The 14850-nt window shown below is 36.6% G+C and overlaps 1 protein-coding gene across 5 annotated transcripts; it reads left to right on the forward strand.

Moving 5' to 3' along the window:
* Window positions 1-5750: 5750 nt before the first annotated feature.
* Window positions 5751-10697, forward strand: LOC131227928 (uncharacterized). Of its 5 annotated transcripts, XR_009162619.1 has the most exons (6): window positions 5756-6197; window positions 6329-6460; window positions 7003-7148; window positions 7673-7795; window positions 9134-9177; window positions 9489-10690. XR_009162619.1 is itself a non-coding variant. In XM_058223759.1 (5 exons), exons 2-5 carry the CDS (start codon window positions 6833-6835, stop codon window positions 8649-8651), a joined length of 348 nt encoding a protein of 115 aa, XP_058079742.1. In that variant the 5' UTR covers window positions 5760-6197; window positions 6329-6832; the 3' UTR covers window positions 8652-9050. The 5 variants fall into 5 exon arrangements, 1 of the variants encoding a protein (XP_058079742.1); XR_009162616.1 differs by lacking the exons at window positions 9134-9177; window positions 9489-10690 and adding an exon at window positions 8640-9050 and having other exon boundaries at window positions 5751-6197; window positions 7673-8016; XR_009162618.1 differs by having other exon boundaries at window positions 5759-6197; window positions 9134-10697.
* The last annotated feature ends 4153 nt before the right edge of the window (window positions 10698-14850 follow it).

Consider the following 14850-nt stretch of genomic DNA (forward strand, 5'->3'; position numbering starts at 1 on the left):
TAAAATCTATGTATCTCTAATTTTATATGAGGTCTCAGGTCCAACCGTTTGGACAACATGTTACGGTCCAGCTAGCGGATAACTTTCCAATCTTTCATGTGTGTGTAGCATCCAATCCATTCAACCTTTCATGTGGCTGATTTTTGCTAACTTGTGTCCAACTGGTTAGAATTGAAACCTCTTTTATGAATTGCGAGGTTTGCTCGCCTGGTACATGTGTAAGGTAGTCTACACACAGCCACATGCGTTGATGTAGCACATGGGTGCAACCTCCAAGCCCATCCATCATATGGGTCCCACCTTGCAGATGATTTTGGGCAAAAATTGAACTTGTGCTGATCATCAGATGGACCGCCACATTAGAATGCAAATAGGCAGCTTAGAAGTTGTTAATTTCTTTAGGGTTTTTCAAATAACTATCGAAATTATTGGGTATTTGTAAATACCGATAATTGCATTGTTAATCTATGGTTATTTTAAATGTCTATTTTTCATAGTGGTTATGATTATTTTATTTTATTTTCATATTTTGAGAAAATGATGAAACTACTAGTACTATCCCAAAACCTCTTTACTGTTCAAAAAACTCTAATTAAAATTACTATTTTTTTCCACTTATGTTTCATATGGAGGAAGATTTAAATATTTATTCCATATGGGCATTTTTGTCATTTTCTAAAGGGTCATTTGGCACCACAAATTTGGGGGGATTTGAGGGTATTCGAAATTCATTGGTTGTTACGCAGGATGGATTAGAGGGTATTCCAAATCCAAGGGATTTCAAATCATTGCTTTGGGTGAGTTTTGCAATCCCTCCCTTTTGCCTGGATTTCTTTCTTTTTTTCCTTTTTTTCTCTTTTTTTAAAGAAGAGTTGCACATGCTACATATGTTTCACTAAGCTATTAACCTATTGTCCACATGACCCACTAATGATATTTCAAAACAATTGGATTATCATCTGCATCACTAAAATTATTTTAATAGAATGATCTCAGCAGTCCAAACATTGTCTACGTAAATCAATGATTAAAAATCATTGGTTAGTCACTCGGTTGTGATCCGATGCCCGTGGCCCATCTAAGGCATCGAATTTCATCATTTTTTTATTTTTTATTTGCCATAGTATATATTTGAATGAGCTTATTATCATTGTGTCAAACATCACATACATACACTAATTACCAATATTAAAGTTGATTTATTAATTAAATTTACACTCTTGTAAATATGGTATTTAATTTAAGTGAATGGCTACTTTTGGATTACAAGAGATTTCGAATCCAGGATGCCAAATACAATTAAAGAATTCATAATCTAAGGTATTCTAAATTCAATGGATTTTCAATCCGGGTATTCCAAATCCACAGGCCTAACTTTTGCTACAAAAGTTTTTTATTTTTTTTAAAGTAATGGAATATGGAGAAATAACAATTTGGTTAGTTGAAAACCAATAAAAGTGAATTAACAATGTGGTTAGCTACAAACCATATATATATATATATATATATATATATATCGTGTATTCGCAAATATCCTGGTATATTGATGTGGGAATCTGCAAAAACCTCATTTCCTTTTCTTTTGGATGTCCGTTTGCAATATAAAACCACTGCCACATGATCAGTGAACCACCCTGATCTTTTGGCTAGGGTATGCACATGGAGGTGCGTACATGATGAACGGTTTGGATTTGATAATTACTTAAATTAATGAGGTATCTTATTGAAAACTTTTTTGAAGAAGGTATTGGGATGTAAATGTCATATTAATATGATACTTATTTATAAATTTCTCTTTTTAAAATATCACAACAGTAATATTTTACCTATATTTTGATCAATTATTTTCAGATTTTCAAAATCTGGACCACATGTGTGACCCAATATTCCAGCGCTCTGGACTTTGGATGTGGGTTCATCTTTCAATGATCCAAACCGTTGGTAGGACTGTCCTCACCTTGGAGGCTTGAGAAATAATAATAAGATAGGGTCCTTACTCATGCTCGGGTGGTAGACTCTCAGGAGTTTCAACACCCGGTCAAGGGTTCGAGTACCCATAAGTGGTGAAATTCCACTAGCGTGAGTGTGTGCGTGTGTTAGTAAAAAAAAAAGAAGATAAAATTAGATAGGAATATTTCATCCGTTGGATCATTTGACTCTTTTTCTTTGAATACGCTCTGGCCGGCCTCCTAAGCCTTTGAATAATCCAAGGTTGAAATATTTCACTACAATTTTTTTGGGTATGCCCATTCAGGGATGAGGCCCATTGTAGAAACGGTCTGGATAACTTAAAAAGACCCATGTTCAGTAGATAAGGTCCCGACGGCCTCATATTGAACGATCCAGATCTCCTTACATGTATGCCAAGTGTATGATGTATGGCCAACACCATTTAGAAAATAAGCCCACTGTGATGTTTATTTGCCATCAAACCTATTGTGAAGGTCTCATAGACCTGGATGTTGTTAAGGTCACGTCGACCTCGATGAAGGGAAAACATAAATACCAGCTTCATCCAAAACTTATGTGACCTGAAGAAGTCTTTCAATCCTCATTAATTTCTGTTGTGTGCTCCACTTGAGGCTTTGATCCACCTTCATTTCTAGCTCATGCCTTAAAATGATTCTTCAAAAGAATAAATGGCGTGGATAAAACATATACATCACAATAAGCCCCATGGAGCCCCTGATAGGACTGCCCATCCATAGCTAGGTCCAGTGGGGGTAGTACCCAGGTAACAATTTTACTGGGTTTTTGGTTTAGGTGACTCTGTAAGATGAGGTGGTTGTGTTAGGAGTTCTTTACGGATCTTTACGGACTGACAAGGATAAGGAATTCTAGTTCTAACACTACTTTTTCATTTTCTGATGATGAAAGTGCCCCTCTGCCACGCTGCTCTTGGTATGGCCGACTCTCATTTCGAGAAGCGAAAGTTCATTTTAAAAAGGAATGTGTAATCCATTCAAAATTGAAATCCGGCTCACCCATTGGCTGATTTGATCTATTCATTTTAATCAGGCAGTCGTGATCTTACGAAAGAGTTTTTCCAGTTTTATGTTTGAAGATATTTGTGGCCCACAACTACACTAACATTCTGTGTTAATTCTAAACTATTTGCTTATATGTTGTCCATCTATGATGAGTTTGGCCCTCAAAGTTATGCCGACGAGATGAAATTAAAACTCCATACATGTGGATGGGATGAATTTGCTTCTAGACAACCTAATGGGCCCCACATAAGATGTGAATATATTCAAAATGTGGGGCCCTTCCACACGAGGGCCATGTGTCCATTTCCTTCTTTCTTCCTTGGTTTTTCTTGCAAGAGGGAAGGATTGTATTTTTTGGCTCCATTTCTTCTTCCTTCTTCTTTCATTGGTTTCCTTTATAGTAATTTTTTAGGTTTTTTTTTCTTTTTTAAATTTAGTACAAATTGTGCAAGTTTGTGAAAGAGAAAATGGTGAAAAAGAATACCATAATTGATGGCTTTTTATAATAGATGTATGTTGTAATGGATAAATTTTGTAATAGAAAATTGTTGTAATGCTTGAATTTTTTAATGGAATAATGTTATAATTGATGAATGTGATGAACGTTGGAATGAATGAATATTGTAATTGATGAATTGTTGTAATAAAAGAATACTAAGATGGGAGTATGTTGTATGATGTATCATCGATATTTACTGTGAATCACTTGTATTCACCATGGATCGTCGATATTTTCACTGTGGATCGCCAATATTCAGCGTAAATTACTGATATTCACTTTGGACCGCTAATATTCATCGTAGACCATAGAGTGTACCGCTGATATTTCACTCTGATCACAAATATTGACTATGGGGTACATGTCTGACGAACGGTTATAACTCCTTCGTTACATGTTCTATTTGAGTGATCTTATGCTCCTTGTAAATGTAATTTGATGAAATCTCAAATATTTTTAGAATCAGATCATTTAGACGCCATTTGATTGCCCAAAATTAGGCTAAAAATTCATTAAGAATCATTGTGAATTGCTGACATTCACTATGGGGTATTGGTCCAACGAAAACGACTATTTCCCTTGTTACTTGCCCGGTTTGGATGATTTTATGTTCGTTGGAAAGGTAATTTGATGAACTTTCAAATGGATTTAGAATCATCATTTGGACACCATTTGATTGCCAAAAAGTAGGCCCAAATTTTATCAAAATTATTGTGGACCATCAATCTGACGAAAATGGTCATAACTCACTCATTACATGTTCGATTTGGGTGATTTTGCACTCATTGAAAATTTAATTTGATTAAATTTTTAATAAGTTTAGAATTGTCTCAATTTTTTTGTTAAAAAGTAGGCCCAAAATTCATCATTTATTTTGAATCTTTGATATTCATTGAGGCCTACATTTGGGCCCACTTTTCAGCAGTTAAATGGCGTCCAAAATGAGATGATTCCAAATTCATTTGAAATTTCATCAAGTTACCTTTTCAGAGAGCATATGATCACCTAAATCGCATATTTAACGAGGGAGTAGTCATTTTCATTGGATCGGTACTCGTAGTGAATATCAACAATCCAAAGTGATCTTTATGAACTTTGGCCCCACTTTTGGAAAATCAAATGGTGTCCAAATGAGCTGATTCTAAATTCATTTGAAATTTCATTAAATTACATTTCCAATTATCATAAAATCACTTAAATCAAATATATAATAAGGGAGTTATTTTTGTTTTCATCGGATTGTGTATGCCACAGTGAATATCAACAATCATAGTGAAATATCAGCGGTACGCTCCTAATATTGCGTTCCATAGTGAAAATTAGCAATCCACTTTTAATATCAATGGTCCACAGTAAATATCAATGATCTACACTGAATATCGGCGATCTACCATGAAAATATCGACGATCCATAGTGAATATAGGTGATTCACAGTAAATATTGATGATTCACTATACAATATTCATTTATTATAACATACTTTCATCTTAACATTCTTCCATTACAAAAATTAATCAATTACAACAATTATCTAATCTAACATTCATTACGTTCATCCATTATAAAAATTCATGCATTACAACATTTTTCTATTATAAAATTTATCCATTACAAATCATTTCATTTTAAAAAGTCATCCATTACATTATTATTTCATGTCCTAATCTCTTTTACAAACTCTCACTATTCATTAAAAAAATAATAATAATAAATAAAATAAAATAAAAAAACGTAAAAAATAACTATAAAAGAGACCAATGAAGGAAAAAAGGAAGAAGGGAGCCAAAAACACCATCCTCATCTCTCGCGAAAAAACCAAGAAAGAAAGAAATGGCCAAATGGCCTTCATGCAGATGGACCCCACATTTTGAACCTATGTATATCTTATGTGGAGCCCACTGGGTTGTTTAGAAGTAAATCCATCCCGTCCATATGTATGAAGTTTAAATTTCATATCACCGGCCCAAGTTTAAGGGCAAAACTCACCACACAGGAGAAAAAAAGTTCAGAATAACGCACAACAATAATATAGTCGTGAGCCACAAATAGCTTCAAACATAAAACTTAAAAGATCATTCCTTAAGTTCACGATCATCCAATTAAAATGAACGGATCAAATCATGAATTGGATTGGCCAAAAAAAAAAAAACAGCTCATAAAAAGAAAATTCCTAACCATTATTTAGAACCTTAAGAGACCGAGTATACCATTCATATCTGCATTTGTTGCCCACACTCCTATATAAATTTGTCTAAAATTAGCAAAAGATAGTTTGACTTGGGAGAATCTGTAAATTCTTCACTCTTCACTATCTCAAATACTTTCCTTATTCTTTTCTTTTCTTTAAGGTTAACTGCATTAGTAAAACAAGGGGATTAGAGTCTCTTAGATGCATTATATTTACCAAAAATGTACTGTGATGATGTAATCAGGTATTTTCTTGCCATGCGGTGTTACTGTTTTATGGAAAATTCCAAAGCATCTATTCCTTGGAGGATGATGCCAAATTGCTCTCTAAATCTTGGACTCGTTTCCAAAAATGGACTGTGTGATGATGTAATCGGGTTTGTTTTATGGTTGTTTGTACCTTGGTAGATCAGTTTGAATGTTGAAATTCATGTTCAGCCTACGAGATAAGGTTTAAGAATGCATGTATGTCCAATCTGTAAAAGGGTCAGTGGAGCCTGGCACATTTACAGTTGAATGAGTTTGGTTAGACTTGATGAATTTTTAACTGAGCCTATTGGGTGAGAGAGTAATGGATTCTGGGTTGGGTTATGGTGGGAATTTTTAACTGAACTAACGGCATTTATCTTGTGCAGATACCTTCCACCTAAGTGTGCAGAGAATGGCATAGTTTCTGTAAGGACAGATGTTTATTCATTTGGAATTGTTCTGTTGCAACTGATATCAGGACGCAATGTGATCAATGAAAATCAAGAAGAGCAAAGCCAGTCTCTACTTCAATGGGTATGAAATTTGTGGATATCTGTTGGTCACAAACTCTTTTTAATTAAGTTCTGAAAGAGAAATGCCCCACACTCTTTATCATGGCATATATCTGTAAGATCCATGAGATTCATCAGTTGGTCCACTTAGAGTTTGTGTCCTGTCCTAAAAATCAGGCCAGTTGAATCAACAAGTGGCAAAATGTATGTTGAATGTAGGTTGCTGGTTCTCTTTTTCTAACTGCCCATTTCATGTACTTTTGGCCCGTCCGATGAATGGACCAGCTGATTCTTGGGCTATGGAACAGACTTTTTGGGATCACCCTATGAACAATATGGTTCTTGCACGTGCCATGTCAGCACATGTGGGGGCGTTTGTGTTGTTTGCTTCAAGATGGGTGTCCAGAGACAGCATTCCTCATTCTCAATCTCTCTTTTACTATGGAATGCATTGCAGATGTTGGTTATATACGGATGTCAGATATTGCTAAATTAATTGGGCCTTATGAAATTCTGTCCTGATTTCGACAAATATATCTACGCTTTTACTTATATTTTACGCAGAAGTGCTGATCGAAAAGCTTGCATTACATGAACTGATTAATCCTCATATTGGAAAATCCTACGACATATACGAACTGTACCATATGGCTAGGACAACGTACTTGTGTGTTAGGAGAAGGCTGGAAATGCGCCCATCCATGGGACAGGTAACTGATTGAAACTTGGTACTCTGATTTTTTATTTTTTATTTTTATTACTACTATTATATTTTTTTTTTTGTGATTTTTAGTTGCAAAATGTCAAATGTTAGTTTCGTGTTTGTAAACAATGGTTTTCATCTAATCCAACAGTGAGGTGTAGCAGAAGACATTCATGTAAAGCCTTATTAATCTTTTATATTAGAGATTAATAAGGCTTTACATGAATGTAGTACAACATGCATGGGATATATAGTGATTGGGGCTGTAGATCTGGTGGGTCACCACATAGTTCGGCACTAGGCCAAAAGCATGTACATTCATGAGTTTTCCCTGTTGAATGTGGCCTGTTACTCATCATTCTCGTTTAGCCTCCCCCTCTTTAAGGCTGGTGATAAGATCCTTCCCAGAATGTAGTTTTCAGAACATGGCCCATTCGAGGCACACAAAATCATTGACAGGATATGCAATGAGCTTCCAAGATAATGGTTTTAACTCTTGGTCCATGATCCTTATGAAGTTGATCCTTTCAGGTGGGGAGAAGTCAAGCTATAGGGCCAGTTAGGGTTAGAAGGGATGCTACAGCTCGTGCTATGTGGGGTTGGCACTCTCAACGTCTTCTTAGCAATGGTTATGCTGGCGACTCACCTATCAAGGTTTGTGGAGATTATCAAATGTTATGTTTATGCATTTGGTTTTGTGCTCATACCATTTTGTAAAATTTCTTCCATGTGAATAAATATGCTGGATCAGGTCTAATTAGAAGGCCTTTATTGTTTCTAGTCATCACATTGTCTACACTATTAAAATAGAGAATTGGGACAAACCACGCCATCTGGTCAAACTGTGCTGTAAAATTGTCCACATCTATACATTGGTTAGTATTATGCAGCTAATTTACCTATGACATTTTGATTTCTATGCATTAGTTGTAACAGGTTCATATCAGAAGCGTTTTCCCTGCACGTTGTCTTCCCTCAACTTTACCCAGTGAGAATCTTAGCATACTAATCTATCAGATAACACTATATTTTAAAAACATCTGAAACTATATGCAAGTAGAATTGCTGGCGAATTATGTTTTGTCGACCATATGAAACTTCATCTCACAATAGATAATGAAGTAGAATGAAATACCCAAAACCACCAAGAACATCAATAGAGTTTGTATTCTTCTCTCTGATACAAGAATATAGATTTCTGATTTCTAATTATCAATACAAGGACTAGAACAGCAGATATAAGAAAAGGGGAAGTATCAAATAAGAAGGCTATACTATAGATTAGTGGCAAGATGATCTATGATATGATTTATTTAACATTCAACGTGAATTCTGCTTTTCTCTGTTACGGGGCCAATTCATGGAAATCACCTGTCCTTGTACAAGGTTGTAGCCTTGGGAAAAACCTGTGACTTTTTACTTTCTTGAGCCATTTCTATACATGTTGTAGCCTTGGGAAAAACCTGTGACTTTTGTTTCTCTGTGATTTTTTTTCTAGGATGATTTATAGGATCGTTCAACCCCTGGGCTTTGTACATTTATACTATGACTTTCAATTCTCACAAGTTGGGCCTGTGGTCCGGTGGCTCAGACCATTAGTCTATTGCATGTGATCATGGAAGGTTTATGCATTGACAATATCTTGGATAGGACAATCCTCATCCTTCCATTTGTAGTATACAATAGATGCTCAAGAAGAGAAATAAATCAAAAGGCCATAGTCTGGCTGAATGGTACTCAATGGTGTATAAGCATAGGTTGTGGCTGCGAATGACCCATGCTTATACCTTCTCTTGCAGACATTTGTATAATTTGCATTCTCTAGGGGCCTTATTAGCAGCCTCCAGTTTGTGCCATTATCACTTTTATCTTCCACTTTATTTCATGTTGTTTGGTGGTGTCTGACCTTGGAATTACGCATTTTTTCTGCATTGTAGGAATATGAGTAACGTATTGAATGCGAGCGACTAATTTTCCATTTGCGGACCATAGCTGCAGCAGCAGATCCTTGTCATGAGTAACTGACATGTTGTGTGGTAAGTGACTCCTTTTATCAGCTAGCATTAATATAGAGTTGGTGGGAATTGAATGAGTGTTGCCTATAGACACATGCTGCCACTACAAGAAAATGGGCCTTTAGCCATGGTTTTTTACCTGCAGACACATGCTGTTATTTTTTTTGTTGTTGTTTCTAGTCCTAGATTAATAGTTAAAAGAACTATGATTGACTTAGATCTATGTTGGGTTGAGTTTGGCCATGACCAAACTTATCTCAGCAATAACAGGTTTGTTAAGTCCACGCCCACCTAGATGCAGGGTACTTGTGTCTTTTATTTACTTTGTGAAGGGGGAAGCTAGCAGTAAATCCAAAGCTGCAGATATTTTCGATAGTGAGATGTTTGAATGGACACAGAGCTTGCTCTCCCGAACTTTGTTCTACACCGATGAAAACACGGGTACTGCTATTTTCAGAGGAATGTAATGGTCCTTGATCTGAGACCATAAAATGTATAATAGGCTTTATCTCTCAGCTTCTGCATGCGAGGCTCATGGTTAAACTGCTTTATTCTGCTATGAAAAACTCAGGTAGGGTTTTGAAGTAAAGCATGTAATGTACAACTCTGCTTATGGTTTCTACTGCCTACAACTCCATGTTGAATTGTATTTTATTGTTTCACATGGAAGGGTGTCCCGAAGTCGATGTGTACTCTTTTCACCCAGAGATAAACATAACTCGATGAGGTATATGATACTCAGGTTGTGTATGACGCTTGATACGCAGGCATCCAGAAACTTAGATAAAACCTTCTAAATTGTGCAACCACTGTCGTGAAGTCACAATCCCTAGATCAGATTGTTTAAAAAATCCAAACCTCTGATCCGTGGACATTTGTTTGTGGAAATAAGACCATTTGGATATTTTTCATTTTAACTGTCCAATAAATGTCCACCAACCCAATAGTCAGATATCAAGTAAGATTGATTTTTGGTCCACGATACATCTACACTGGGTAGCAAAATTTTTATGGTTTAACTTGACTAGTTTGCCACGTGTGCAATTTCTAATTTCGAGTGCCCGTGTATCACACTCATCCGGAGTATCAACGTTCGTCTCAAACTCAATTGAGTTTTGCTGGTGGTTTCTGTGCAAAACAACGAATAACTGCTTGTATGGAGCTGTACTGAGAACTTGTCTGCAATGATCAGATTTTGCAATCCCTTTTGAGTTCCTTCAACACGTTAGTGATATTCTAGATCGTATTTCTTCAAGCTATATGTTTGCATAAGTGCTTTTAGGTTACAATTATGTTACACTGGTTGGGTGAAATTTTGGATCTGTTTCTAGTTTTTTTTTTTTTTTCAAAAAATGGATCCTGCACTAATTGGGTTGATTTTTCAGTTTTTTTTTTTTTTATACCCCAGATTGTGGTTGAAGTAAAAATAGGAATGTCCCAATCTTATCTCAACCATGATTTGGTGAGAGCGCATTCTGTTGGATATGGAAATAGAATCACCCAAATAAATTGTATATTTCCATTCCCTACAACCCTACAACAAAATAAGGAATTGCGAACACTTGGGGGGACCCTTTGCTGGCGCTAACTAAAACCAAGCGCCAGCTTCTCATGAGGTATTTGACCGATACTAGCTCTTGAAAGCACTTTGGATTACTTGCATCCTGATAAAGCTGCTGAATTTAAAGGACAAATATTTTCACTACCGTTTTAGCCATTGATGTTTTGAATGCCTTTGGTCGCAAAATTTAAATACCATCATCTGTCACTGATTTGGATGGGCTCCCTTGTAATTTGTTTCCTCCACTTGTCTCAGATGTCTTATTGTTGCATTCGTTACATGGGTATTCAAAACCCTCCATGCTATTTTGTCCTTCGTTGTTTCTTTCTTGTGTAGCATAAATGACAATGTCTGCTTCTTACCTCTGACAATAGGCTAGTCTACTCTGCCCCAATGACTCTCGAGCTCCAAGCCCCTCTGGTTTGCCAGAAAATCATGGTTTTGAACCCCAATTATCCAAGGAGCCCCATGGCATAACTGGAACTTCAGCCAAAAGCTTCACCCTTAGAGATGTTGAATCCGAACCATCTCCATCAAGATTATTTAGTGCCAATGATTAAAAGAAATATGGCCAATGTCCTAACTCTTTCCACAAGGAGCACAAAATTGGCCATTCTTAAAATTGTCAATATTAAGAAAGGCCAATTTTGTACTCTTTGGAATGTCGATTACATTACATTACAAATGATTGAGATGTAGACTCATGTAGCTCGAGCTGTGAGTACCATGGAGGTGGATTCTTGCTTAAGAATTCAAATCCAGGATTGTAACTTCATCACCTAAGACGTGAAAATGTAAGTGCTGAGATGGAGTTACTGAAAACAGTGAAGCGAAAAGGTTTTTTGTATTTGAGACAACCCAATGGAGGTGAATATATAGAGATTACAACCTTCTATACAAGGAAAACAATAAACTTAAAATCTTCTTTATCGATTATGTTCCTGAATGCATGGTTTATGAATTGTGAACAAAATCGGACTGGTACAATGGTCAAGTTTACTGAATGCATATAGCAAATGTTGATAGTCTGTAAAAATTTTAGTCGTTCATTTCTTTCATAAACATGAGCCTCATATCTGGGCCACAACTCTAGATGGTATAGTCCATTAGTTGAATGAATGGAGTGGATAGGAAATGAAATCCTACTCTTGCCAGTAGTCATCGTGAATGGGAATGTCATGCAGGGTGAGATAGGAAAGCAGCAAATGGGTTTGCAAGCACGCCTTACAAGCCAAGCACTGCGTAAGATGTTGGGCAATGCCTCAAAAGCTGGTTTTACTCTCATTTTCTTGAATCAAATAAGATATAAGGTACTTTTTTTTTTCTTTTTTCCTGTTATGATTTGTTTTCTTTCAAAAACCAGTAATTTGTTACTCTATTGGATTTGGTAAGATTGGTGTATGTTATGGGAATCCTAATAGACATGGCTCATCATTTATTTGGTTATTTAGGTTGCTCTGATACAAATTCACTTGCAATGACTAGCAATTGAATTGACAACATGCCAAAACAGAAATAGGTTTGCATATGGTAATTACCAACTACTTCATGTGCATAAGGTATAAGTGCACAGGATTCAGGTATGCAAGCACAATGGTTCGATTTCAGGTATTTTTCGTCACTAATCTTGAACTAGTGCAAATGATTGAATTTGTTTCTCTGATACAGGAAGGATTGGATTATCCAAGTTAAACCCTAACAAGAATTGTGTCATGATGTTGTTTCCTTTCATATTAATGAATAACGGATGATACATGGTTCATGATTCCCTGGTGAATGGCTTGTTAATCACCTGAAGTGTCAAATATTCATCCACCCGTCTGTTAAATCCAATGTTTATTGAATTGGAATTGGATAAAAGATTGGCCTAAACCACCCAAAGACCTTCAAATTCATATCTAGCCCACCTGATTATTGGACTTAATTTTTTGGGCTCACATGATCATCATGGTATAATGAACCTATTGTATGGGTTGAATGTGATGAACACACCATGAAAGCCTAAAAATGCTTTAACACTTTTTAGGGGAATATCAAAAGGAAAAAAAAAAAAAAGAAGATATTTTGGTCAATTGATTCCCTAAAGGCATATCCTAGTGCTTTGGTAAGCTGAATTTGCTATTAGAGGTGTGCTGAAATTGAAAATTTGAGAAGATTTTCAACCGTCCTTAATTTTATCTGCGATGCTACAATTTAGGAACATTGAAAATTGACGACGGTTTTAATCCGTTCCTAAATTTTTGTTGACTCCCACCTCACCGTTCCTAAATGGAGATTTTGGTCTCACATCCCGAGTGGACCACACCATAAAAAATATTGGTGATTGAATGCCCACCATTAAAACAAATTTACGTCACAAAAGTTTTAGTTCAGGCTTATATTTATATTTCTCCTTCATTCAAAAATGTGTGACTTGATCATCCAGTTTGATGGCAAATAAACATTACAGTGGGTTATAAAAAGCTTTTAATGGTGGTAGTTCAATCACCACTGTTTTCCAGTAGCGTGGTTAACTTGAGATTTAAGTTTGTCTCATAACTCTTCAAATAAGGACGGAATGGATTAAACATATACATTGGAAGGCCCACATAACATTGGGATGCAGCTTGAGTACTTGCCCACATGTACCAAGCTCCACACCAGAAAGGCCCCTAGAGAGCCATTGTGATGTATAGGGTTTATCCACACCGTCCGTACATTTTAACATATCATTTTAAGGTGTAAGGCCAAAAATTGGGTAGATCCAATGCTCAAGTGGACCACATCAAAGGAAGTACCAGTGATAATGACGCCCACCAACGAAACCTTCCTAGGGCCCACTGATATTTATTGCTGTACAATCTGTTTACCAAGTCAAATAGACCTGGATGAATGGAAAAACACAAATATCATCTTTGTCCAAATCTTATATGGCCTTGAAGAAGTGTTCATCCATAGGCATTTAATCCCCACTGTGTGGTCCATTTGTCCCTTAGATCTGCCATATTTTTGGACTTTTAACATAAACTAATATGGAAAAATGGATGGACGGTATGGATAAAATCCCATACATCATGGTGGGCCCTCAGGACCCCTGGCTGTACCAAGTTCTATACAAGCATGGGTAGTACCCAATTCACGTCCCTGTATGCAATTTGCATCCGTAGAGAGGACCCTGGACGAAAGCGAGACAGGACTTAGACCACAAGACTTCTTTCTCAAGGGATAACAGAGGGGATCACCATAAATGGTTATCCCTACGATCGTGGGCCCACCCATATGTTGTTTTAAAAACAATAGTCCAATCAGCCCTGGTTTCTTAGTAATCATACCTTCCTCTCGCATCTTTTGGTCGCCTTTATTTGGGGTCAGCTTTGATGCTTGCTATTTCTTTGGCTAAAACTTGTGGGGCCCACCTCCCAGGACAAGGTACGGTGGATATGGGAGGAGAGGACTTGGATTGCTTAGTATAGCACATTGCACTAATGTCAGTTCTGACGCAGATGGTCTGACAAAAGCCCTCCGTCTGCCTCCTTTTCTGGCTCATGCCTTAAAATGACCTATTAAAATGGATGGACGGCACGGAAAAAATATATACACATTACAGTGGGCCTCATAGAGCCCATAACAAGACTGCACGTATATAGCTAGGTCCTGGTGGAGTGGTGCTTCCCCCTTGGAACGGGCAGAGGCTTTGAGAGGTCACCATGATGTATTGGTCTTATCTACACTGTCCATTCATTTTCTTTTTTTTCGGATCATTTTAGGCAGTGAGCCCAAAAATGAGGTAGATCCAAGGTTCTAGTGATGTTTATTTATCATCTAACTTGTTCATAAGATCAAAAAGATATGGATGAAGGGAAAACACAAATATTAACTTGATCCAAAACTTCCTTAGCTCCAAAAAGTTTTCAGTGGTATTCATTTGATTCCCACCGTGTGGTCCACTTGAGTCTTTAATCTATTCCATTTTTAGAACTAATACTAAAATGATCTGGAAAAATGGATGAACGGTTTGGATAAAACTCAAACATCATGGGGCAGCACCCTAATTGTGTTCATTTTGTTGTGTTTAAGAGGGCTGCATAATGCAATGCAAGCAGTGACATGCTAGTGTATGGTGCTCTGTGGACTCCACCATAATGTATGTATTT

The sequence above is a fragment of the Magnolia sinica genome, chromosome 15 (genome assembly GCF_029962835.1).
Source record: "Magnolia sinica isolate HGM2019 chromosome 15, MsV1, whole genome shotgun sequence".
Classification (NCBI taxonomy): Eukaryota; Viridiplantae; Streptophyta; class Magnoliopsida; order Magnoliales; family Magnoliaceae; genus Magnolia; species Magnolia sinica.